At 32.3% G+C, this 27,957-nt stretch overlaps 1 protein-coding gene and 1 pseudogene across 8 annotated transcripts; one reads left to right on the top strand and one right to left on the bottom strand.

Moving 5' to 3' along the window:
• The first annotated feature begins 50 nt into the window (after positions 1-50).
• LOC148609998 (uncharacterized) lies at positions 51-27,091 on the top strand. 8 transcript variants are annotated; one of them, XR_015914664.1, is made up of 8 exons: positions 16,603-16,686; positions 17,110-17,283; positions 19,341-19,428; positions 20,268-20,597; positions 24,699-24,830; positions 26,456-26,527; positions 26,730-26,774; positions 27,051-27,091. XR_015914664.1 is itself a non-coding variant. In XM_088541789.1 (7 exons), exons 3-7 carry the CDS (start codon positions 19,350-19,352, stop codon positions 27,083-27,085), a joined length of 621 nt encoding a protein of 206 aa, XP_088397915.1. In that variant the 5' UTR covers positions 51-140; positions 1,898-2,000; positions 19,341-19,349; the 3' UTR covers positions 27,086-27,091. The 8 variants fall into 8 exon arrangements, 5 of the variants coding, with proteins under 5 accessions (XP_088397915.1, XP_088397911.1, XP_088397914.1 ...); XM_088541789.1 differs by lacking the exons at positions 16,603-16,686; positions 17,110-17,283; positions 26,456-26,527 and adding exons at positions 51-140; positions 1,898-2,000; XR_015914666.1 differs by lacking the exons at positions 26,456-26,527; positions 26,730-26,774; positions 27,051-27,091 and adding exons at positions 20,931-21,510; positions 22,252-22,822.
• On the bottom strand, positions 1,283-5,685 carry LOC148609999 (uncharacterized; annotated as a pseudogene).
• Positions 27,092-27,957: the final 866 nt, after the last annotated feature.

The raw sequence follows: 27,957 nt of genomic DNA, 5'->3' as shown, positions 1-27,957 counted from the left end.
TGTGGTTCCTGCATCATTAAGATATCTCTTCTTTTGTTGTTTTGACCATTTATTGAGTCTTTTTCTTTTTTCAGATTGTTGAAGAATTTACAGTTGTTACTGCATATGTGATGATTTTTTTTTTCAATGTCAATTTGAAGGTAAGACCATTTCAGAAGAAATAGAGTTGTCTCTCTTGGACGAATTATTTGTATGTGTAAATTGGTATATAGTATATATTTCTAATAAAAACAATAAAATTGTTTTTTTTCAAAATCAACACAACACTAACATATAATTATCTCATTTAGGTTATGAGTGGTCATCTTTGTGACTTTACAATCGAGCTCTGACAAGTTCAATGAACATTCAGTTCTTAGTTGTTTTTTTTATACAAATTCATTATAAATGTACATGAAATAAAACATGAAAAAACAGATTAACATTATTTACATAATACGCACTATGTTTTTTTCTTCTTTTCTATGTTATCTAAACATGACTTCTTTGGAAAGTGATATTTTAGGATAGCTTTTGCATTTTCCCTCTTGTTTTATTATGGGGGGTGGGTGGGTAATCGTTGAAAAAGGTTTTCCTTAAATTGATGAAAAGGATCGCCAGATTATCGGGTATGTCTTTAGTTAAATTTTTTAATATCTTTGTTTTGATATATTTCATGTCTCCAAATAGGTGTATATTGGGAATGAAAAGGGGATATTTGAGGATATTAACTAAACATATTGTATAAAGCCAGATTTTCTGTGTCAAAAACAAACATGAGTAGCTGACCTGAAGAAAGGACATATATACAACGTATACTAATATTGGTATTTCTTTCACAATATAAAATATATTAATAAATTCTATTGTGGTTCTATATTTAAAGAAAATGTCATTGTTGTTTATGACTTACTTGAAGATTTAACCATTATGTCCATTAGTCCATGTGGTACTTCATTCGGGGTAATTGGTGAATTTTTCCGGCCGATTATTAGCTGACGGTTTTGTAGAAGTCATGCTAATACCTTTACGAGATACGAAATCGGTTATCTGTTTTTGACCATTTAAAAAATCAAAGTGGGCACTTCACTTATTCATGTTAGGTTTTAGTTTTTGCCATGCACCTCCATGGCTGGTGTTACGGCCTGATGATTTGTCAGATCCCTGTACAATGTCTGCCCATATGGACTGAGATTGAATGGAGTCATCCCCTGATGTACCAAGATACCTATCAAAGTATCACTCACAGTTCTATTAATAGCTGGAGGCTGTGTATGATATTCAGGCTCCTCAGCTCCTTCTGAATATCCATCATCACTGCTTTGGGAGAAGATACCATTAGTGCATTCACTTTGTTTGTGTCCGATATGACCACACCCATACAACGCCAGTCATTGGGGCAATCAAAATAAAAAAGGGTGACCCTCGGATAAATACTTTGTGCAGTTAACTCGAACATTTGGTTTCGGTTGACCTCTGTATATTATGGTAGCGCTGTATTTTCCTATTTGAATCGAACGAGTAAAATGTCTTCAGTGAGCGATGGACCTTCACAGATAAAGATTTTATCCTTAGTTTGACAATTGGTGAGCATATTTTGGTATTTCAGTCTTACACGGAAGTGATAAATAACGAATCTTTGGTATTCTTCAAGTATTTGCTCATCCTCTGCAGATAGAGGAACATCTTTTACCAGAACTCTTATATCAGTTGACTTCTCATGTTTTGTTACTCTTGGGTTTCTGTCGTATATTGTTATGGAATTACCACTAATCTCAAGCGCAGACGTCAAAAGCGCATCTCTTTGTGTTTTGCCGTCTAGATATATTCTCCAGAGACCACAAATTATCTGTAGCCCTTTGATAAAGCTGCTATTGACTACTGTGCTTACTGCTTCAAACATTTTGTCATTTTTTAGGTACAGCGGTTTCAATGGATTTTCACTGAAGCCGAAACCATCTGGTCCAGTATAAATACTGGTTTTGCTGATGAAATTGAATCATTTCCTTCAAAAAGTTTTGGTAAAGTATTCGTTTTTGAATCAGCTTTTTTTTTCAGCGTAGGACGCTATATTGAATTGTCCCTCACTAGTATCTGATCGGGTCATAACAAAATAATAGTTAAATTGAGTAATATACTATAAAATAATTCTCTCAAAAACACGTCCACCACACTGGACAGAAATTGTCGATTAAAAATTCCAGCATTTTGTAAACATCTTCCTCTGTATATTTGGAAGATGATTTGGAATTATTTCTTACAAAGTATGAGGAATCTCTACCAAGAACTATATATTTGTATCTAGGTTTACCATCTTTTTTTGAAAAACAACGATGTTTTTAAGTTGGGATTTTAACTGAATATGGACAATGGAAGCAGCATGGCATTCGAAAATTGCTAAAGAAAATGATACGGGCAAATCAGCGACAGGAGCACATCTGTGGCTCAGTATTCCTGCTATGTAATACTATGTAAATTATATTTGCAGTCTCTAAAATACATTTTAAAACAGTCAAAAGTACCTGCATACCTTGTCCTACAAAGATAATAATCAGTAAATATGATATTCAATTATCAAATGAGATATCGACAAAACAAACTGCCGAATCGTAAAAATAGAAATGTCAAGGTAAACCATTTCCGTTAACCAAATTATTCGTTTCTTCATTGCATTGTAACAATATATATATAATAAATAAGACCGTAAAAAACATATGCAATATGTAAACTTTTTTTAAGAATTTGAATTGCATTGGCATTAATTCAACTTATAGGCAATAATATCTGTTTTCGGCTGTTACCGGTAAAACATTACCGACGGTCTACTAAGACTTATGTGCACTACCTAATTAATCAAAATACAGTGTTTTAAAATAGTTTAATCATAGTTTTACACAAAAAGTTAAGCTTTAAATGTGTTAAGTTACAAATCATATATCCGGTCAATCCCAAACCTCTATGCAATTTGATAAATGATAGTAGTCGTTAAATCAATGTAATTGAATACTTATGTAGCAATTGTGTTATCTCATAGTACTATTTTATATATTGTTGTTGAATTATTCTTGTACACAAATGCATATGATGATAGATTTGTTGAATACTTACCAACATCGGTTTAACTTCATGTTTATCTATTGGCACAGGAAACAATTTTATCGTACTTTCACCTGAAGTACAAAATATCAGTTTTCATAAATTATGTATATGACACATTCTCTTCTATGAACCAATAAAACTATCATTGATAATAAGATAAACCAAGATAACAAATGATGTTTGAAATAGTTAAAAAAAAGACGTGTCTGATGTAAAGATTTTTTTGTTATTAATAAAAATGAATATATAAATAAAAAAGTAAATACAAAATTAATAAAATCAGGCCATGACGCAGTTGATAGACAAACAACAAAAGAGCGATATTGTGTTTTTAGTGCTCTTTTGCCTCTAATGCCAAGGGTTTTTGTTAAACATGCCTAGAGTGTTCAATCTTGAAGTTGAAAATACATAAAAATTATACGCAATTTTAACAAGCATTTGTATTAAATGCCAAGGTCAGTTGAAACATAATTGTGTGCAGTGTTTTGTGTCGCCTTGTTTTCATGTTGGTCATTTTTTATGGTAACTAAAAAACCTTTTTTTCTTAGCGTTTTAATGAATTAAATAATGTGTGCAATCGATGTAATGATATTATGCCAAAATATCACCGTATTTGTAAGTTAAAATTGTCTTATTTTGACCAGGATGTTCAAAACAGTAACCATTTTTTACCTGTACATTTTCGACAGGGATAATTGAAAACTACATATATTTTATTTTCGAATATTGCATATGATATATAAAGCAGCTGTATATAAGGTGGATGCAATGAAATAAAAAATTATCATGAAGGACAAGGAATACAAGAAAATGATACAAAATTTGTCTTCATCCTATTTTTTGGATAAAGTTCAGATAAGATTTAGGTTCACATACCAATCATATGGACGAGACAAATTACAATTTAGCAATCCATATCATAGCATAGTTTTATGTATTCTATATTGTACATAGATAAAAGTATAAAACCCGGTACTCATGACCAATTTTGCATTTATGTAAATTTACTTTTCCACATGCGCAAATGTACATGAGCGGGAATTGTTTTTCTTAAATTATCTACATGTAAACGGATTGCTGATGGAGTTCCAATCCATTTTTAACGGACGTTTAAGAGTCCTCCCTAGAATCGTGGTTCTCTTAATTACTCTTGGACTTAACAAAAGTTGTAGTGACAGTACATTTACTAAGCAGCTGAAAAATGGGTATAACCTTATTAAATATAATTATATAACATAACATACCCGAGAGCGCGACATGATAAAATATTGGCAAAACAACCCCCATCGCCAAAAAATAAATAAAATCCAATAAACTAAACAAAAAACTGAAATGTAATCTGTTTATGTGCAGATAAAAAAAATATGATATATTCGCACATATACTTTTATGAACGCACACGTCTGCCAAAACATGGTATATTCCACAAAGATTTTATTGAATCAGCAGTGTATAAAGCAGAAAAACACCTCTTTCATGAACAATCTTTGCAAAGTCAAGTTATCCGTTTAATATTTTTAAAGTGGTATATTTGGCGGTGTACTTTTTCCGTTATTTTCGAATAAACCAGTATCCGCAAAATTAATTTTCAACACTATATAACCTTAATCTGTTCACTGAATCCGCAAAAAATTGAAAAACAGTACCGCGAAAATTAATACGTTTATAGTATGTAACATTGTCAAAACTACAATATTGTATGAAAATATGCATATGCCAATGTAGTATTTATAAAAGTACCATGAAAGGAGACAGTAACACATTTTCCATATGCGTATACAAAGTAGGTAAACTTGGTAATTGTAAGGTGTGTTGATATGCCTTGTCTAGCTCTTACTGAGAAAGGGTTGGTATAATAACAGACTAAACAGAAGAAGTTTTTTAATACTCATGGTGTCATGAACTGAAGTGCGATATATTGCTGTAGCAGAAAGGATTTGTCTGGAATTAGTTTTTAAAAAGCATACCTATTAAAAACATTATGTTTAAAAGAGCAATTCAAGTAGCATCATATGTTTTGTTCGTAGAAACATTGTTATTTTTTTCTATAATCAGCCTCGTTGTTTTAGGGGTTGTTAGCGTGTGAAATTGAAAATAAAAGCTATTGTGATTTCCTAGATAACATATTTCGTATTCTCTTAAATAGTAAAACATACGTACACGTAATTACTTTATAGCATCATTTATCTCTTGATACTTTGTGTTTTTTATAACAGCACAGAACAATCAAGCAGTCAATGTCACAAATCACTGCAACACCAGTAACTATGTCTACGATATCGGGTGTTTGTGACTCTACAAATATATCAATAATAAACAATAACATAGTTGACACATTTTAGATGAACCATTGATGCAATGCAAGAACTTTGAGGAAACACTTTCATACCTGTGCCTTATTTTAATACACTTAATGATCGAGAATACCGTAGAATGTTAATCTTAATTTTGTTCCTTTAAAACATATGCGCACCCGGTAAATCCATGTATTTTGCGATACATTTTACTTGTGATCATAAATTTATTTTGGTATTTTATCCATTTGTGTACCAAAATATATTGTCCGATACCTTTATTATCTACTTCTACAGGTCTTCCACTTGGCATTGTGTCTATAGTAAAACTTATTTGAGTCGTCTGAATTTCGTCTAAATGAAAATATTAAACTGTTGAATTATTTCTTGTTATATGTATAATAAAGATTTACATTGTTAAAGAATTAAAAGCGATTGCCGATAGCGTACAGTAAACAACTACTACAGTAATAACAACAACATGAAATTACAAATAAAAACGAACGTTCCATGAAATTAAAAAAAAACAAAACAAAAACAAAAACTTATGTAAAAACCCTGTTAAAAAAGTATTCCGCGAAATTATGCACCTGCAAAAATTATCCGCTAAACGGTATAATAAAACTGTCGACCATTGAGCTTTTTCCTTGCGCAACCATATCATTTCAATCATAACGATTGAAAGAGTTAGACATTTGTCGACCATGTTGAAAATATATCCTCCTTAAACGTGTAATTTTCCCAATTCCGTGTGCCTTTTTCGTGTGTGTCCTGTAAGGACTTCCATTAATATTTTGTTAGTCATATGGCAAATTAATGAAACGATTTTTTTCACAAAATGATGACCAATGACATGATTTTAGTGGAAATCAATCGCGTCTACGATATTATAGCTACTAGTCTTTCATCAAATGTCGGAGTCAAACGCTGAAAAAATGGAGGTGTTACCCAGGTGACAAGACGTTGTGGCAAAAGCACTGGCATTTGGACGGACGGATGTACGAACGTATGGATTGATACAAAAATGGGTCGACAACATTTAAGCCTCGCATTTTTGTTTAAGTTACTTAAATTGTACTAATAGTAAATGTTTTAATACCTTTTGTGATTTGAAAGACATTTCTTTAAGCAATATAGGGGCAACTCAACCAAGATTTTATATTTCAAAAATAATCAAATATGTTCTTGTGACGAAAACATAAGTTCTTTTTTTTTATATGGCAAGACAAAAAAATTAACACAACCAATAAATGAAGTTTTTTTTCAAAAGTATGCGTTTTTGTTTTAATTCCAGAGAACTTCTGCAAGTTTACTTCAAAATGAATTGAGGTTAGATTAAACTTGATTAAATAGCAGATTTATGTAATTCTGAATTATGGCTTCTTTTTAAACGACATGTTTCATTGGAAGTATTTTGATTTTGAAATACTCAATTTTTGTTTATGCAGTTATTGTAGAAATGTGACCACACCCTATGTTACGACTAGACAATTTTAAAAGTACAATAAAAATATATATTATATAGCCGTGTGATAGGTAGGTACATTAAAAAAGCTCCTTTATTCGATACTCGTTTACTTTGTATGTTTCTCATCAAAATGTTACAGACAACTAAAAATTTAAATGTACACGACGAGATATGTATTGCATTAAGTCAACAAAATTTATCTTAAATAAAAAAAAACTCTGGTTAATAACAACATCTGTTTAGACACCTTATGCAAAACAAATATTGCAGTATGTTATATTGAAAAAAGTGTCTAAAATAAACCCTGTATAAAACGAAAACCTTTCTAATACTTTTAACCTTTGAGATCTATTCGCATCAACTTGAGAGGGGGCACAGGACATGCTTACATTACTGAAGAATTTGATGTCCCTCCCGGTTTTTAGTGGAAATACATATATGCAACATATGCAAACATATTACGAAAAAGATTATTGGCTTTTTTTAAGGTAAGCATTTTCGAAAATATCAAATAACTTATTCATTTTGAGTGGAATAGACTTGCCTCAATAATAGGATGTCTATAAAAACTTCCGGGGGCACGTTGAAGTCCCCATGACTTTGCATAAACATTTCCTCGTTGAAAAACGAATCCCACGGATTATGAAAAAGGATAATAGGGAACCGTTTGTCCTGTTAGAAAATTAAAATACCCCTATAAGATTCTAATCAAAGTTTTCAGACGAAAGTGACAAATGCAATGGAATAAAAGCTTAAAATGAAATCTGTTCACTAAAAATCTATTAGAGAATTCAACAATATTTCGGATTCCAACTGTGTTTGGTAATGACTTAAACATGGAAAACCAAAACGGTCAAAGGCTTAGTTTGAATCTTCCATTGTCCATATCATGTTCTTTTTGTTGTATAGTTACAGAGCTTAAAATCTCAATAACTATTACACATAACTACCAAACTAACGAATAATTTTAAGAACTTTAAATTTACCTGTTAAAGCAAAGCATGTAATTAATATTTTTAATATAATAAAACCGCCACTTCATTAATGAACTACCACAAGTTTGTGGAAAAAGTATATGGCAGTTATGCTGTTTTTGTCTGTAAAAGACAGTGTATGGAACATTTTGATATATCTCTGTATACATCAGACGACATAATATTACTGAAATTCAAGAAGCGAATTGAAACAGTTTTCGGATTTTCATGACCCGACAAAACTAATTAATGATCCTGTGACTCCCTAACTCATGGTTGGGTCTTTATGATCTAATTGTAACTTTTAAAACAGATATAGCTATTATATCAATGAAACATCACTGCACGACAGCTCCTTTTAAACTCTTTATATTTATTAAACACGTATCTACAAGAACTGTATATTGATGTTCAGCCTTTTGTAAACATTTTTGTTCCAATGACACACGGCTAGGTTTAAACGAAATGTATACTGGTCATCACAAAAGCAAATTCTTTCGTTTTGAAAAAAATATATATCACATTATTGAAACTTTTCTCCTTAAAAGTGTTTTAGCTAGGACATAATCTGCCGGATGTTTGTAGTGGATTGGTAGATGACATTTTGCAACATTTTTTTAAACAAAACTTTCCTATTAGGTATAACAATCCAAGAATGTTTTTAGTTTGCACCCTTTGAAATATTTTAATTGCTTTCTTTACAGATTTAACTGCATGCCACACATCATATTTCTTGTACTTGACGTTACATACAGCACATTTTCGTATTGAAGCTCTACTTTTTAAACTGTCAGGACTTACAGCAATAGTTGTCTTTCTTTTATTTATTCTGAAGATAGTTCGCATATATGCATGACGTGTTAGTGATAACGAGTCGCTTATTGGCTTAAATCGTGCTTATCAAATCCTAACGGGAAAATCCCATACTAATATCCGCCATATTAGTTTCTACGGGACGATTTGTTTACAAACGAAGTTCGTAAGTTCCCATCAAACTCCGGTGACATTCGTCTGCTTGATAAACTTCTCTGTATTGTACTTTGTTCGCGTAGAATAAATCCGAGATATCCGAACTAACGCCAAATTGCATTTTGGGTTCTTTGGTTTTTGTGCAAACCATATAAACGTAAACAGCATCTCCTAACAACCCGATCAATGCAAATATGGCCGACTGTTGACAATGTAAATATTAGGACCTAAAATTAAAAACTCCCCGGAACTTAATGATTCAATTCAAAGGGAGAAGCCATTTGGCTTAACGAATGAGCAAGTCATTTAAGACAATTTAATTGACGGTAGGTGTCAATAAAGTCGTAGAAAATATTTTTATTCAAATTTTAACAGTATATCATCTATGTGACGCCGAGTATAGTTGTAAAATAACTATATTACCAGCTATTTTTCAACAACAAGGTGGTATCCAATTGTCATTACTTATGGTCCTCTCCTAGCCGGTTTTTGTATTCGTACGAGACTGGGTTTTTTTAAAATGTTGTAGAAATTACTAAAAATGCGAAATCCTTTTGTTTCACATACAGATATATTGAAGATGTGTTGTCCATTGACAACTTTATTTTCTTGGTAAATGGTTACGTTCAATATATCCACCGGAGTTTGAGATAAAGGACACTACAAAAACAGCTTGTTCAGCATGTTGTTGTGACCTACATCTCAAATTCGACAACAGACAACTGATTCGTTACGCCAGACCAAGTACTAACTACTCTGATATCATTCAACGCCACACATATCTGTGTAACAAATTTATGAATCAGGGATATGAGAAAATACGTCTCAAAGGGTATCAGTCTTTCATTGAAAAATACTCATTTTCTTGTAAAACAATGACTAATGATTATTTTTTGTAAATATTTTTTGAACTGATATGACCACTGATTTACCGATTATGACACTATAGCATGCAAACTACTTTTTAATCACAACCGGTATATGCACGTCTTAGTGCAAGAGGGAGGTCTGGCGCGCTGTAAATCATATATTTAACTCACCATTTCGTTTGAAATGACTAGTACTGTACCAAGTCAGGACCATTGCGGTACCAGCCGCGCCGCTGATGTAATATATATTTCGTTATATTGATTTTTTTAACTTGATTATGGATCGGATTAATGTTCGGTAATTTGCTGTTACCCTTATTTACCAATTGATTTATTGATTTACTGCGGTCTTGTGTATGTGCCATTATTTAAAAACACCTTAAAATGCCTTATTGCTATAACTGTACCAAGTCGTTCATACCTCTGTGCAACATTATCTTGAAATTTAGTTATGTGTTAACAGTTCATATTTGTGGATTTTCTCAATTAATGCAACAAATGATGTGCCTTTTGTATTTTTCTTCCACCCAGACAGTTATGATATTCATATCATCTAGTTCCGCTTTAAGAGGCAATTTCAACACTTATAGCATTGTCATTGAACTATACACATTCATTTTATGCATTTTTGTATGTTTCTAAAACATTTAGATCTATTTTCCGTTGTTATGCACCCAATTCCTGCCGTATAGACAAATCTTGTGTAATGCTTTGGCAAAAGTCGATTTTTTACATTAAAATTGCCAGGAATTTTAAGTCTGAAATTGGGAAAATGTTTTTGAGAAGAATTTGATGTTTCAAGAGCTGTCATGATAGTAAAATAGACTAACCAAAATGCAATCAAACTAGATAGAATAAATCAGGATAAAACTGAATCTATATTTTGTCCCCAAATCAACATCCAAAAGATTTTTCAAACTGGTCTTTGAATTTGATGGCTATTTAGTACAGGACGCCGCATTTGTCAGAAACCTCGGTATGTACTTAAATATACGATAAAACATTGTCAATGAAGAAATTGGTGTGTTAAATTTCGAAATAATAATACTTTTAACTTCTTCATACACGACAACTTTGATTATTCATTTCTATCATTAGTTACTTCTCGCCTGAACTACGGGAGTGTTTTTCTTAACAATCTACAACGTGTGCAGAACACACAGCGGCTTGCCTTATCACTCGAACAAGTCGACACTAATAAATAACACCTGTACTCGCCTCGCCTCATAATCTGGTCGTAAATTATAAATGCTTGTACACAATATTGATCGATACGTTCAAATCACTTCAAAAAACTAATACTATGGTATGAACTACCTAGAACTTAACGACTACAAGCCAAAACAGAGTAAAGCGTTCGTTAAAACGTACCATGTGAACACCCTCCAAGAGTGTGGTAAAAATGTATGATGGACGAAATTAACAAATGCTTTTAAAGTACGTTGAACTAACGATATACGCCCAATTTGAATAAGTGTTTCGTGCTGTCATATTTGCTTCAATTAGATTTCTTTACATCAAAATGATTTAATTGAAACGAAATCATATATTTTTCTTAAACTTAAACTTATACTTAAAACATATCCATCAAACAGTTTGTTTGTTTGTTTGTTTGTTGGGGTTCAACGTCCGAGCAGCAATATTTCAGCTATATTCAGACGATGAACATGAAATTGATGATAAAATGAACATGAAATGATGAAATGAAAAAGGGATGGGACACAAGGATAATGGGGTCGACAAATTTTGATTGCCACTGGAAATAGGGAGAAGTGGGTAGGGTCTGGCAATTTAGCCTCCTGTGGCGGAGCCCTATGGTTCCTACTCCAGGAGAATACCACTGTAGGGTTCTTTCACGTGCGAGGAACGTGGCATCTTTCCCAACACGTTCCAGCACTATGGTTTGCGGTCAGGTTTTCCGTATTATAGCATGACAACCCCAGCATGTTACACGCCAGGAGTACCCCATTTCACCAAATGGGGCACACATCCCAGTTGCTCTGTGGACAGAACGCCCTATCCCCCGGCTAGGGTTCTGAGCACTTTTTAGTCGCCTTTTACGACAAGCTTAGCGCTGCTGCAGGTCTCTTCTTTTGACACCCGGACCTGCACGGGGCTCAAACAGTTTGACAGATATTCGAAACACAGTCCAGTACATAACGTATCCACTAAATTGACACACAAAACCGGTTGATGTGAACAGGTAGGTGAATGTTCTGAAAGTCAGACGACTACAATTATTGACAGAATAGGGAGTCTATATGTCGGTAACAATGACGACAAATCCAGATAAGATATATCATTAGTGTTGCAAATATCGTTCAATCTGTATATAGCTAAATCATTATTAGACGTATAACAAAATTGTAAAAAAAAATCTATTTTTTGTTATTTTTGAATGTTATAATCTAATCTGATTAAATTAAGTATATCATTTGTTTTATTAAGTCCCGGCATGTAAGGTCTAACACCACTTTCTACTTTCTGTGTAGATGACTTTGGAAAAATGCTTTCAAAACCATGAAAAATGAAATCCGATTGGCTGATCAAGAAGGTTAGCAGGACAGAAAGTAGAATGGAATTGTGTTATATCCTACATGCAGTGACTGAATGGAACAATTGAAATGTCTTATTTAAATTTAATTAGTTACAATCATAGACACTTAACTCAACTAAATGTAATTCTGGAAATAGCTGTTATCCTAGTACGTCAATGCGGGAAATTGAAAGTCTAGAACGTAGATATTACAAATCAAGCTACGTATATTTCAGCAAGTCTGAAAATACACACATGGAGAATTATAATCACAACAATAAAAACCAGAGTGAACTCATGTGCAACGAAGAGCAGTTCTTGCTTCGGGTACACGCCATACCGTTACTAGGTGATGCCATTCATTAAGAAAAAAGAAATATTTTTTGTGAACAATGAAGGCAATTAAACAATATTGAACCTGCCACTTCACAACGTTCAATCACAAAAGGGGCATCTTACTTTCATGAGCAACATTAGCTTCTTACAAATTGCATACGATACTGAGCATAATCCAAAAAGTCGAACATTATTCGCAGTATCTGGGAAAATGCTTTGAAAACGATATAAAATGAAATAGTTGAAATACTACTGCAGATTCAGGGTTGGATACAACCAACAATGTGAATACAATCTGTGCGATTATTAAATTTAGAATTAAAACTTTTGTTTTTGTTTCGATAAACCAGACCATTATGCTACAATCTAAGTAAAAGAAATTTGAAAAAAACATATTACTTAATTTACTTTTCAAAACACCAACAAGATTCAAAGCAAACCAATTTTAAAGTAGAAAAACCTTGTAATATCCCCAATAAAAATATATTTTTACCAATCTGATGCAAATAGAAAACTAGGTTAACTCATATTCTGAAAGAAAAAACATAATGAAGATCCAACTTCATAAAATGTATCAGATTTAATATACATTTTTTTTCTAATTAAATGCCATTTATGATAAAATTCCATTCTATTTTTACAACGGAAAAGTAAATGACGCGCTAATTTAGATATGAAATTGTTAGTATTCTTCTCTTCTTAATTTGATATCGTAGTCTATCCAAAACAGTTTGTATTACCGCTGTAAACATTCATTTATTGCACATTTTAAATGATAAAACTGCACATTTGGTAGCTTTTAACACAGGTAGGGATAAATATTAAGGGGTTAAATATACACATTTATAGCATGTCATACTTGTTTGAATTAGAGAGTATACCACATGCAGAGTTTATGATTAAGACACAACAAAATCTACTACCAGTAAATTTATCTTTGTTATTTATTCAAATATATACAGTCCATTGTCATGCAGGTAACTACTGACATGCAATTGAATCTCCAATTGTGCAGCATATGCAGTTAACAGAGTTAATCTTAAAACAAAGTTTTAAAAAAAGCATTCTTTAAACAGTCTAATACGTATGAACGCTATATAAATTATTCAAATTATAAGTTGGTCATTTACATGTAGATTGTCATGTTTCGTTAGTAGGCAATTGCATATTTCTATTCACTACCAAAATATTACACGCAATTGTAAAATACAAAAAAACGAATCCTTCTATTCTGTGCCTAAACGAACGCTTCTATCGTGCGTTTATCGTGCGTTTAAACGAACGCAAAACGAAGTGTAAACGCACGATAAACGATGCACGAACGCTAAAATGTTAAACGTGAACGTTTCAAGGAGGGCATATTTTTACACGCATTCTGTCACAATCTTTATCATTTTAAGGCATCCTTAAGATTTATTCTAGGCAATACCAATCACTGAAATGGACATATATGAAATATTATTTAGTGTTACAATAACTTAACCATAGCATGTACTTTTTGATACACCATGTGCATTGCACTTTATATCAATTACAAGTATCGAACTTATAACATGAACCATTGTGTGTGTCACCTGAGTAGAGGATGTGTTGAAATGTGGATGTCAATGTAACCACCCAGACAACATTCTTGTGAGAAACATCATACTATGCATATAGCTTAGTGACAATAAGACTGTTACTGCTCATGAATTGAATAAATTTCTCAATTACACCATATACATGTAGCATTCCCCTTTCCTTATCCTGTTTGTCCCCATTCCCACCGAAAAAACCCAATCCCCATCGAATCACAATTTCATTTTTTTTGTCTATGAAGAAGTAACCTCAATTACGTGATGCCTACTCAATGACATTCATAGTGGGTTATTTTTAAGTGTGTACCACGGCCATTGAGGTTATTTCAAACAAACCAGAAATATAAATTTGTCACTCTTTCTGTTTTGGTTTTAGTTTCACAATTCAACGAGTAAATCATTAAAAAGGTTAATGAGGTCATATTAAAAAAAAATTGGGCTCTGAGATAATTTACCAATGTTAATATGCAGTTAGAATGCATGCTACTTCGGAAATTAAATTATTATCAAATATTTGTTTTTAATTCCTCAATTATTTACACTGTTATTTTTAATTGAATGTTTCTATATTTTATACAATGCTTTAAAAAAAACCAAAATAATTGCTCCATACTCTCTATTACATATACCATTCCCAATTCCCCATTCTCAAGTTTCCCAATATTTCCTAATTTATCTCTGTAAAATATCCGTGTCCAACAGAATCCTTATTTCAAGGTTAATTAAAACTGAGATCGATAGATGTAAGAAGTATGAAATTCAATAAGATAAAAGTGTGCAAGAGAGAATATGGAGAAGATAATAACAATCTTACCATGTACATGGAAGTTATGTCTGTTAATCGCAAGGTAACGCAGTGGTAGTTCAATATATACACTTAAATACACCCCAGTGCATCTTTGTATGACGAATCATTTAAATTCAATAGTGGACACTTTTTACAACATTCGAACATCCAATCAATTTTGACTTGTAACAATATACAGGTAGGCATTACTTGGTTACTTATACCAGACAAATAACATTACCTAGAACATCGGTTTATTTAAAAAAAGAAATAGTTAGTAACCTAATAAATGAAAGAGTAATCAAGGGAACCAAGGTTATAGCAGTAATCAAAAGAATGTAATCCAGGGACAAAGACCAGACATGGAAAACAGACAAACACAACAAAGAACACAAAGTAACTAAAATCATACATATAAAGTCACAAAAGCAAATGAGCAACTCCGATTCCACTAAAAACTGGCAGCATGGACCAGGGGCACCTATAAAGTAAGCGTCCTCTGTTTTTTTCTAGAAACAGCCATGGAGTTGCTCATAAAAATGTCAAGTCAGTGGTAAACGAAAGAGGAAAGAAAAACTAAGACAAATCAGTTTTAATGGCGCAGATGGATACACCGTAACGATCCACAATTTCATGATGACGACCATAAACCTTCTGTAGTGATGACTTCAGTTTTATAGCAACATAACCCTGTTCCAGGAGCCTATTTTTTAGACGTCTAGTGCGATACAAAAAAGATAAAAAAATGTGGAAAAAAAAAGCATTTTTGAGGGTTTATTTTAACAATTTGATACATCTTGGTGTCGGTACAATGTGTCTATATATGATTGTTTTCTTAAGAAAAATGTCCTTATTCAGTATCAGATTTGTTGTCTCAAGGACAATCTCTTTCTACATTAGCATGATGTATTTATATATATATATATATATATATATATTCAATCAATAATAAGACTAAACTTAGATTCTCAAATCAAACACACCAGGAGCTTACATTTCCATTGTCAAGTACCACTGAGGTAATTTTTTTTTTGAGGTATTGTTAGATTTACAATGTATACCCTTGTAACACGTGTTGTTTGGAAACGAACTTATTTACTTATTGATAAGAACATGTGGATCAAATTGGCTATGCTATATCAAAATGATATATTAAGTCTCGTTTGCATTTTTGTTTTCCCAAATAACTGATCGGAAAGAGTATATATATATATATATATATATATATATATGCTTTCTTTTCTATGGAGGACGAACGAAATATCATTTGAATTTGCTGAAACTTTTGCAACATCGCCAGTCATGTCTTCACCGATGGAAATATACGGTGCTTTCTGTAAAAAAACTGTGTTAAAAGCTTAACCAATCACTTCTTAACGACAGTTTAATTATCAAATGTTGTTTTTGAATACCCTTACTATAGGTTAGCGTTTTTTTTTGTTTGAGAATGTATCATATTTGAAGGTATGAAACATTGCTACATAATGATATTTAAAGCTCGAAATATACTTTTCGAATTGAATACTTTATTTACTGTTGATAAAATACTTTACAAATAAAACATATTTGTTGGGATTTTTGCTAGTGGTTTGTTATCTCAATGTCTTAGTTTCTCAACTTTCAAGGTCTTTATATCAATATGAGTTGTAAACGTTTTACAATAAGCTATTACTATAAATAGATTGAGCTTTCAATGCGCATGTCCTGATATAGGTATTGAACGACCCCAAAAACAAAAGTTGTGTCAGTGGATATTCATGGCGTGTTAGGTAAAATTTTGTAAAGTGGTTTTGCTGACGTGAGTGTATTTTCATATTAACATTGATTTACAATAATATTGATATTAACAAATCACAGTTATAAAGGGGCAGCATGACAAAATGGCAATATTATTGACTTGATCCAAATCCGATGATGGTCAATTTCTATTAATGCCTAAATCTATTTTGATCAACTATTGCATGATTCAACAGTATATGCCTACAATTGTGTTGTAGCATTAGACAAAAAGAAGGCTTCAATTAAACTTTTTAAACGATGCCACTTTGAGTTCGCATTTACCTAGCAAAAATAATATATAATAATAAGTGTCATTGTCTCTCATATCACATACCACGTCTATAAATTGTGACATCATACAAATTTCGTGTATGATCATTTAACAATTCATCAGAACCCTTATTCAATTTAAATGTTCTATATTACTACATCTTCTCAGCAGATGCCTCGTTGATGTGACATGTTGATGTGACATGTCAAGAATCATGTCATAAAAGAATAAAACAATCATTAATAGACGCGGCCAACATACGTATAGAAGGTACAGTTGGCTCGGTTTCAGGATTACCATGCTCGAAGTTGATGACATATAATGACAAACATGTCACAGTTAACGGTAAATTTTGCTTGTCTTTTTTTATTCTATTAATAGTAAACATAAGATAAATTAAGGCCAGGGCTAACCCGAATACAAATACGGTGGTATAGCAGTTTTATCAGAAGGTCTTCCTTATCTGTGCGTGTTGTTATATCATTAATGACACCCTGCATGCTTGATAATAACAGAACAACTAATAAAGGTAACTTTCGTGTGTCTTAGGATCAAATTTGCATTGGCGAACACTCCACTAATGAGGGGTGCATTTGGTTTCACTTTATCATTGACTTTACTCTTTGTTCAATTTGTGATTTTAGCCGCTGTTTGTTTATTTGTTTCTTTGTTTGTTTTCTTTTATGCTTCTGTAACAGCATGTAATATGTCATTTTGATTTGTTGTTAAATCTATACAAATATATTTATTAATAAATTCCTATCTGGGGAGATTTGAAGTACACATCCCATCTTGTTTAACATTCTAGATTATGAAATATATTACATATTGCAAATGAACTTTGAATTATCGTCGAATACCACGTGTTCAAATGATACAGAAATCAGTACAAAGTTGAAGCATATTGAGATATTATATATGATTTATAAATAACGCATATGCTCGAAATTGCCATATTCAACCTACATCGACAACATATATACTTAAGAAAGCCTCCTTTCGATATCCTTTATAGTTCGCATGACTACACTTATTCGTCCCAATCGCAAACTAAAAAAAAACTATTATTATAAGAATACATGTATTTTTTTTTTTAAATTATTTGTATTAGGGGGTCTTAAAACAGGGCATTTTGTTATTAAAACTTACTTTAGAAAAGAGTAGGAACTACAAAGATTCATACCTGTAAGGATTGGAAGAAAACACAAAATATGTATGTATGAGCTAAAAATATTTAAACAAAATCTGAAAAAGTAAAAATAAAATAAGAACAAGTTATACATTGCAAAATAAACAAAACGTGCGCACATATGGTATAAAAGCGCATATTCTAAATAAAAAACGGAGGCAACTCTTGTGCACTGACAGATTGACTGGGCAGATGTGCTGCTCGCATGCCATCAACTGCCTTTTGTGTTATTAAACCAAGAGAAAGTGCATGCATACATGTAATAGTAGAAGGTAATTAATCATAATAATATTGAAACACCACAATCAATCGGGTAATGATGACGGGTGTAGAAAAAAACACTTTTATATAGATTATATGGAAGCCACTGAGTTCACTTTCGTGGCTGCTTTTTCACTATTTAGCAAAATATTTAAAAACTGATATATGCCATTTCTAATACATTTATATAAAGGAATTTTAATTGATATTCTGTCATGTTTCAATTGACCCGCCGATCTTGTTCTTGTAGTATTAAAACTTAACAAACGAATTTCAGAACATTTTCCCGCCAAATTTTTCTCATAATGAAAGAGGCTTTTTACAATTAATTTTGTAATTTTACCATACACATTTCAGTTTAAGAAGAAAACTTTTAAAATAACTAAGGCAAATTATTTTTTTATCATTTTAAACACATTGATAAACTGAAAAAAAGATGTATGTCTGAATGATATTGCAGGATGTCAGACAAAAATGCTCCGTGAAATAGGTTTGAATTACTTAAATGTGACTTCAGATTTGGCTTTTTTTTTTAACGGACATATTTGTTTTGAACGTCAACCTAGTACATTTAGTAATAAACATACATTCCAAATCGGCTATTCTCAGTCGAAAAATTTCGAAAGAAGTTTGAAAAAAATAAAATTACAGGAATAATTAATGGTCTTAAATAGATTTCATACATATATACGATTTGTGATACGTAATCACTACTAATTGTGATAATTACATAAAATTAAAACAGAAAGAAGTTTAGCGGTCATGATTTAGATACCACGGATTTACAGAACGTCCGATCGTTTTGTTCTTTTCTTAGACATTTTCATCTTGCGTTTGTCATTTCTTTCGCTCTGTTTACCTTGTTCATGGTGAACCAAAATATATTAGGTTCGAGATTTTTTTTAATCATTTATAAATGTTAGAAATCAAATATTATTTTATTATTTTGCAGTAAAGGATCATGATAGATTTGAAAAAGAAAATGCAATACCTGAATGTTCTACACATTTTGGTATATGTTCTCTGTTTGAACCAAAAAGGTAAGGTGGTATGTGCATCAGTTGTTATACATCAACGAAAAAAATATAGACAAATTCTACACCCTTAAAAGAAGGATTCAACTGTTCAATTTTGAACAAATAGCTATAGGCACTTATATTGTTTGTGAATTGTTTACCAGTAAAATTCTCTTGACCGTTGACCTCCTGTACTGATTTCAATTTTAGCATGGCCTGTTGATGCCATACAATCAAACAAGGGGACTTGTGAATGTTTTACAGTGGTCCTAAACGCTGCAAGTACATTCAGTTAAATCGAAAGAAAAAATCGGTATAACAAATGGCAATAACAGGGCAAAAATCGGAAGTTAGAAAACCACAGCAATGGTCCTGACTTTGCACAGGTATTTCAGAATGAAATGTGGGTTAAACAATGACTGCATTTACAACGGATGGTAGGGCACAAACCTAGAAATGACAAGGCAGAACATATCCTTCTTATTGCATGATAGAAATATTTGGCTTGAAACAGAATTAGTTTTCCTAGAATCTGGGTTTGAAGAAAAATGGTGTCAATGTAGCCCGGGAAACCGAACAGTTCTACTATCAAATGTTGAACCACATTCTGCATTATATCAAAACCACTTTTTGTATAATGATAATACATGTGAATATTCTGAAACTATCTACAGTAGAACAACATAAAGGTTATGCCTTAGTCTGTCCCTCGGGATCCAGAAAAAGGTGGTGAAATATTACAATCGCATTATCATACTTTAGTGAAGTAGATTGGTAAGAAATTTAGGTCTTGCAGTTGGATGTATATAGATGGCTATGATACATGTAGTGAGTACATTCGTATATTCCTTTTCTTCATACAGGTTTTTCACAGTGTCGTATTAACCTCTGTCTTACCTGGCGGGTATCAAAGAATAACTTAACATTAGTCTGTAAGGCAGGATCACTATTCCACAAGGTGCTAATAATTGACCCAACCGGCCACCTTCAAGCTGATTGTCTTCCCCCTTCTCCGGAAGTACACTGCGATCCATTCTACAGAAACGGGACTATAAGCCAGAATCCACGAACAAATGAGACTACATACGTGGTAAGAGGAAAGATTGACAAAACCTTAAATGGCGTGTGGGCTTGCCGTCATGGAAGGCAAAAATATGTAGCTAATGTTGAAGTAACTATTTTTGAATCAGAAGGTAATGTCATATCAGGCAAAAAGAAAATTTCTTTCTTATTCAAACTAAAATAAAATTGTATACATAATTAATTTCAGACTGAACAAAGACTTCTTTAGAAGTAAAATTATTTTTTTTCAAAACTGTCATTAAATAATGATAAAAGTATAACAGGAAATATATTCACCCTGTTCAATCTCATCATTCTGGTTTCCATGTACAGAAAAAGGACTGCTTTTAGCAAAGAGTCTTATCTTGCTGAAGTTCAAAATTATTTTTTTTTGTCATAACACATTGTTGTATTGTTTTATGCTTAATAGATTGTTTATTTATTTGAATTTTCATAATTTAAAGAAATAATAAGAAGACTTTCCGGATGCAAAAGAGAAAAAAACTATTTAATGAATGTGTGTAAAATAAAAAGGAGATTTGCACAAATGTTTCATACTGCGGGATAAAACTAATAGAAGTGATTCTTTTCAACATTAATACACTAATATTACGTTTATCCTGCAAAAAGTCAATTTTGATGGTTTTGTGTTGTTACGAGTATTTAATTCAAAAGTAGGAACCTATCGAGGGTATCGAGGGCCCCAAACATTTGCTGTTCAATGAAAACCCGCGACAAAAAGTAATAGATGGACATTATTTGATGAAATATTGTAAATTGTAACATTTATTTTTAAACAAGTCATAAACATAACATAAATATTCAAAATTTGACAAAGTTATTGTTTTGTTGGAATGTGTGTGTACACATTTATAGCGGCGATGTTCAAAGTTGCGCCGTAAAACATTGAAATGGCACGGCTAAACATGTTTGTTTGGGAGAAGGATGACACAATGTCTTTGGAACGCTGTTACGGACAGATTGACAGAGGAGATTCGACGGGACGCGTGATTGTGCATGTTCTTTGAGCATATTGTTGAGAAGGTAAGAGCACCATTTGATTTTCCCTTGCTCCTGTCGTGTCGCTCCAGATGTTTGATATTCCCCTGTATTGGGTCTCTTTCATAGCATTGTAATTGTTAATAGATGCAACATTCTTACGTCCTGAAATGTGCATGATATCCGTCTCTTGTACATTGTTCTTTGGAAGTTTTTTTTCAAAATATTCTCTTGTGGTTTGTTAACCTTTTGTTTGCATCCAAATTACCATTTTCTTCATCCCGAGTGTCTTTTCTCCAATCTTTTGGCGACAATACCATATATTATTTCTCGTGTTATCCAATGGTAGGATACGAAGCGCCAGATAAAAAGGATTATTAGTGTTACTAAATCCTTCTGGCCGTTTAGAGGAATAAATATCATAAAATCTTAGTGGATTATGATCCCCTTTACACTCCTAGATTTTAGGTGAGACCTCACGCACATCTGATATATTGGCACCTGTCCTAGTTTTAGCCTGTCGCTCATTTAGCTCCAAATACCGGGTGCCATCAGCTGACATGTGGACGTATACGTCACCTCATCTGAAATAAATGATAAAAGCATCCGTCAGAGATATGTTTCATTTTTTGGGGAAAACATATTACACTGTTTAAAGCAGTTCCGGATTAAACATGAATTTTGTTATTGTAAATTTTGTCCTTTTATGGTATTTTGTTCCAATGTTTTTATTATTATCAAATTGTATTTAAAAAAATATGTATAATTATTGCATTTATATTTCAGGACGGTGACAAATTGGATTGATGCATCAGCAAAATCAGCTCCAGACTGTACCCAGGACTGACGACTGTTTTTGAGATATAAAAACGCAATAATCCGTGGATGATTTCAGGACAAACATTTTAAAGATGGATAAATACAGGAAAAAAAATGCAAATAAAACCCTGATGGATTGATATGGGACACATGCTGTAACCGATGGATGAATATGGACAATATCCAATAGTGTATAGAAGAAGAATGGACAAACGCAGTAATGATTACTTGATAACATTCAACCGAAAATTGTTGTCAAGCTATTCAGAGAAATTGTGTATGCAAAAGTGATGCGCTATCGCTATGTGGATAAAATGTTTGTGGAAAAGAAAATTCATAATAATAATAATTTTTAAACCAATTTTTGTTGGAAATACTAACCGAAGAGTGTAGTGTTCATGTACACCACAAAAACCAAAGTGAATACAGTTATTTAACCACACTGTGCTTATCAGAGCTTCCGAACTGTTGTCCCCAAAATGTTTCCTTTCATAGAGGAGGTTGATCTCATTGTCAGTAATCGGATCTGCCCGTCGAGGTTTGTTTCCCTTGCCACAATGCTTTAGAACTTTCTGCTTTTCCAGACGAGCCTAATGTATGAGGCGAAATGTATCATCATTTGTAGATTTGTTGATGATAATGGTGTGTCCATATTAACGTCTTTTGAGTTTTCTATCGTTGCTTCTGACGATGGATCTCAAAGTACTTGGTTCAAACTCGCTACCGTCTTTCTTCCTGATTGTTAGTAGATAATTGGCCAGCTACAGATCAAGCTCATCTGTGCTTTTAAGTTTGAAAAATGTTATTACTTGAGCAATTTCTCAAGCAGTGTTCTTCATGGTGTTTTTTGTTTTTATTGGCGATCTATGTAATGTTGAATATCATCTGGATTCATGTTAATGACATTTCTCTTAAATTTGTTGCATTTGGAGATACTTGAGCTTGTTCTGGTGGATTAGGATTTGCCACAGTATCTTGGGCTAGTTCAGTAACATTTGCAGGGTAGTTTTGTGTAGAATTTGATGCGTCTGCAGCTGGAACGTCAGATTGTTCATTTTCTTGAATGTTTTCGAACAAATTGTCAATAGTTTTAGGTGATGGACTTAGCATTTCCAGATACATTAAAGTATCGTTGGTGTCTTCATCAGTTTTAGGTGAGTTACAGGGAGACCATATCAGATTAAAGTGTGACACTTCCACATCCCCTTCTAATTCTAGGCCTATTTCTGGTCTGAGTATGTCTGATTCATCCATATTTATATTTGTACAATATAGCAGACGAATTGTGTTACAACAATTGAAAGGTGTCAAAATGCAACAAATTTCCAAGCATTGACACAAGATAAACAAAAAACAACAACATTTTAATATTCAATCATTTATTTTCATAAAAACATTTTCCTTATAACTTTGTTACAACCACTGAAAAGAAAGACCGCGCTTGTTGACATAATTGATATGTTCAAAGGTAAAAAAGAAGTCCACCTTGTGACGTCATGAAGATGGGCGGAGCTTAATTGCTAAAATGTATTTGACACCCGTTATTTGCCCTTTAATGAAATCATTGCAGGATCAAATTTTCTTATTTGTAATACAGAGAATAAGCTTCTGTTTTAGTGTTTATTTGTTTTTGATGAATAGTCTGCGATAGTTAAAGTGCGGAAAAGAGTATTTTTTATATACAAAAATGATTATATGAACATTATTAACATTGACATCATAGTATTTTAGGATTATTCAGGACCATAGCATTTACATGTAAACGTACATCAATAATACATTAGTAAGTTTTATTCGACCAATTTATTTTAAACGTATTGATTAACGAAATATCTTGTATTTCGCTTATTTAACAATTGTTAATGAATGATTTGATCATAAAGACTTGATCAAACAATTTACAGTTTTCTTGAAATATATAAACATTTTTTTTATTAATATGTTGATATTTCTAAAATAGAAAACGGTACTAAACCAAACAGAAGAATGGTTGAATACAACAATGCGGCGCCTAGAAAGTTATAATGTAGACTAGTTTAGAATAAGTTCAATTATATGTATATATATATATATATATATTAATATCGGCATACCAATATCGAAGCGACAATTATGGAAAAAATTAAAATACGTCAAAAAACAAATATATATCCTAAATATGAAAACAAGAAAAAAAGACGATCAACATAACCGAATAAAGCATAATAAATGTAAAATATAAAAATAAAGGAAAACAAATATGAAAACGTAATTTCTACTTGTATTCAAAATATAAACACCAAGTATTTCCAAATCATCATATGTTTTTTTTTCTTCAATCATTTAAAAAAAACGCATTTTATATAGTTCGTTTGTGTAAACGGTGACTTTTTCGTATTTGTTGTATGACTTGATAGTGATTGTTATCTTAACAGAAAGAGATTGCATGAAAGAAATCTTGGCATGGACGTCAACAGCTGTAGTCTCATTTGCAGTTATTGCATGTATTGCATTTATTGCAGTGATTAAACGCACTCGTTCAAAGTTACGTACATATCATACTAATGGTAAGATTCAAGATTATAACAAGTTTTGTACATTGGATTTATCCGCTGCAAATCGTCTTCAAACATGGCAACTTATCGATATAATATGAATTTCTGGTTACAGATAAATTGTGCCGTTTATATTAATAAAAAATTATTGTCAAATTAAAATTTCACTCCTACTGCTTGATTAAATTGGCTTATTTAAAATCTATTTTCTGTTTTGCACTTTAATTAAGCTATACATGTATTGTACAAATGTACTTATTATTAATATATGAAAATGTCAATTAAGTTATAGTATTCACCATGAGCATGATGATTTCTATCTGTGGTCAAATTAGAGTTACTCCATTTAGCTATGTTGGAGTTATTGCATTTTTGTTTTACATTTTGTGCTATTTTTTATGTTATTTCTTTCAAAAATCTTCTTCTCTGAACCGAACTTGGTATAAATGTTCCTTGAGGTATTCTGCATGGAACTGATTTTGGGATTTTTTATTTTTGATTCGTTGAACAAAATGGCCACAATTACTCAAAAAATAAAGAATAATCAAAAGAACCAATTAATTCAAATTATAGCGGTAATCAAAAAGTATATAATCCAGGGACAAATACCAGACATTTAATACAGACAAACACAACGAAGACGAAACATAACGAACACATACCAAGTGACAAAAGCAGATGAGCAACTTGGACTCCATCAAGGTCAGACGGGGGTCAGACAGTAGTTTTTCGCACATATCTCCAAAACCATTAGGTTCAGTCAAATTGTGTCGATATGTATTGTTTATGGCTAACAAAAGTCGACAGGGAAAAAAGTTGTCTGTCAACTCCTTGTAGGAGTAATTTCCCTTTAAAAGTGAAACTGACATTTTGTTTTTTTTTACAATTTTTAGCCAATATCTTACAAACTATGGTAGGAACTTTCAGTTGTTAAAATGATCCTAATGAGAAGTCCTACCAACGTCTACTTGATTCAAAATATTTGGTTTATTTGTTTGATTGTTCGGGTGTAACGCCCGAGCAGCAATATTTCAGCTATATTCAGGCGATGAACATGAAGTGGATGATGAAATGAAAAATGGGATGGGACACAAAGACAATGAGGTCGAGAAATTTTGATTGTCACTGGAAATAGGGAGAGGTGGGTAGGGTCGGGCAATTAAGCCTCCTGTCGGGAAGCCCTATGGTTCCTACTCCGGAAAAATACCACAGTAGGGTTTTTTAACGTGCGAGAAACGTGGCATTTTTCCCAACACGGTGGACCACTATGGTTTGCGGTCAGGTTTTCCGTATTATAGCCTGACAACCCCAGCATGTAACACACCAGTGGTACCCCATTCCACCACCTGGGACACACAACCCAGTTGCTGTGTGGGACGATTTCGTGTTAAATTAATTGCCTTTGAAGGCAAAATTCAAGCAGGTGAGCGATTCAGGCTCCTGGGAGCCTCTTGTGTAAACGCGTCGTAGCGTTTGTCATCTTTTGTGATCATGGACTTAACTTTTTGCGAGCTACTCGGTGGGCAAGTGTTTCTAGAAAAGCAGAGTAGGTTTTCTATGTCTGGTCACGTCCCTAGACTACATTATTTTAATTTCCCATATATTCGTTGTTCCCTGCATTACTCTTTATTTTCCAGTGTACTTTCGTCTACACCAGACATCGCTTTGACTGGTTGTTTGTAGAAGAGCAGAGGACATTTATTGAGCAGGTACACCTGATCCATACTCCTAGTTTTTAGTGGAGTCCGGGTTGTTCGCGTGCTAATTTTTGTTACTTTGTACGTGTTCGTTTAGTTATTTCACGTTATTTTTGGTTTCGTGTTTGTGCACTGTCTATTCGTTGCCTTAGGAAGTTATTTTTTTGTGTTATAATTGAATATAGGTACTAACATTTAAATGTTTTTACAATAGTAGGCAGAGAACGTACAACCGAAAACAGAGAGGAGGGAAATAGACGTAAGCATATGTTTTTCTTTAAAGAACCGTTAATGGCAATGTAGATCATTGATGAAGACTTTATTTGTGCAACATTTTGAAATGCAAACAATCAATGTTTTATAATTTAAAAAGAAACAGATAGATCGGAATTTTTTTAAATATTTTAATATACTCCAAAATTAACTGAGCGTCTTGACATATATTTCCATTTAAAATATTATTAATATGGTATTCGTAATGAGTTTAGCTAACTACTATAATTTAGTTAAAATATGTATATATTTATTGTTTTAGTGACTAATGGATCAGAGGAAGAACCACAAACTTAAATAAGGGTATTTAAAATTATATTTTGGCCAATACAATCAATACACAATGTCAGGAAGCATATTATTAAGCATTACCTATATTCTGGATATGAATGAAGTTTGAATTAAAAGAGTACAAACTCCGACGGACAAGTAAAGATGCAAGAATATGATACCTTCTGCATTTAAATATATGCAGCATTGTCAAATATCAATTGATACAAATTCCGAATGCAATCAAGTAAATTAAATGTTTCTATTGATATTACGTTTTAAACAATATTATGCGTGTCCTTTTCAATATTGATTTTTTAGAATATATTGAATATAACAAATATACTTTCTCCTCTCTGTAATTTCAGAAAAAAATTCTAGAATAAAACTTGTCAAATAGAAGGCTAACAAGTTGTTTTTTCTTGAACTTGGATAGATCGGATGATCCAGTAGAAAGCAGTTTATGCCAGATTGTATGCTACATATAATTAGGATATAACTAAATTTTATCGTGAATAAACCACATTGATGCGCAGAAAATAAGCTTTTGATGAGGCTATGAATATTGTAAACGACAAAAAAGACATGTAGTTTGCTTTGAAAAGATTTTATAAGTCTTATAATCTTGATATTGGTTATCACTTTAGTTTTAATGACTTTACTTGTAGTTTTTTAATTGTTTATGCTGTATTATAGTATGTGGATATGTACCTGCATAGAACAATATGCTCATGTATTATAACTCTGTATAGGATAACTACAACGAACTCTAAAATGACACTATGAAATAATAACAGCTTTGATTATATCATATGCAAATATCAGAAGGCGAAATGTTAAATCTTTTATCTGAAAATTGAGGTATTGTAACCTTTATTTACTTACAGTTGTTCAGTGAT

Source organism: Perna viridis, chromosome 8 (assembly GCF_037379345.1).
Source record: "Perna viridis isolate PV_CMFRI_1.1 ecotype Kerala chromosome 8, ASM3737934v1, whole genome shotgun sequence".
In the NCBI taxonomy this organism is placed as follows: Eukaryota; Metazoa; Mollusca; class Bivalvia; order Mytilida; family Mytilidae; genus Perna; species Perna viridis.
The sequence above is the reverse complement of the archived record's forward strand: the minus strand, read 5'-3'. Positions and strand labels throughout refer to the sequence as shown.

Bases quoted from the DNA above. Each gene is read 5' to 3' on its own strand.
- LOC148609998 (XM_088541789.1), top strand. From the start codon at position 19,350: ATGATAGATTTGAAAAAGAAAATGCAATACCTGAATGTTCTACACATT. The intron at 19,429-20,267 runs GTAAGGTGGTAT...TTCTTCATACAG, and splicing joins TCTCTGTTTGAACCAAAAAG to GTTTTTCACAGTGTCGTATT. The intron at 20,598-24,698 runs GTAATGTCATAT...TTATCTTAACAG, and splicing joins AACTATTTTTGAATCAGAAG to AAAGAGATTGCATGAAAGAA.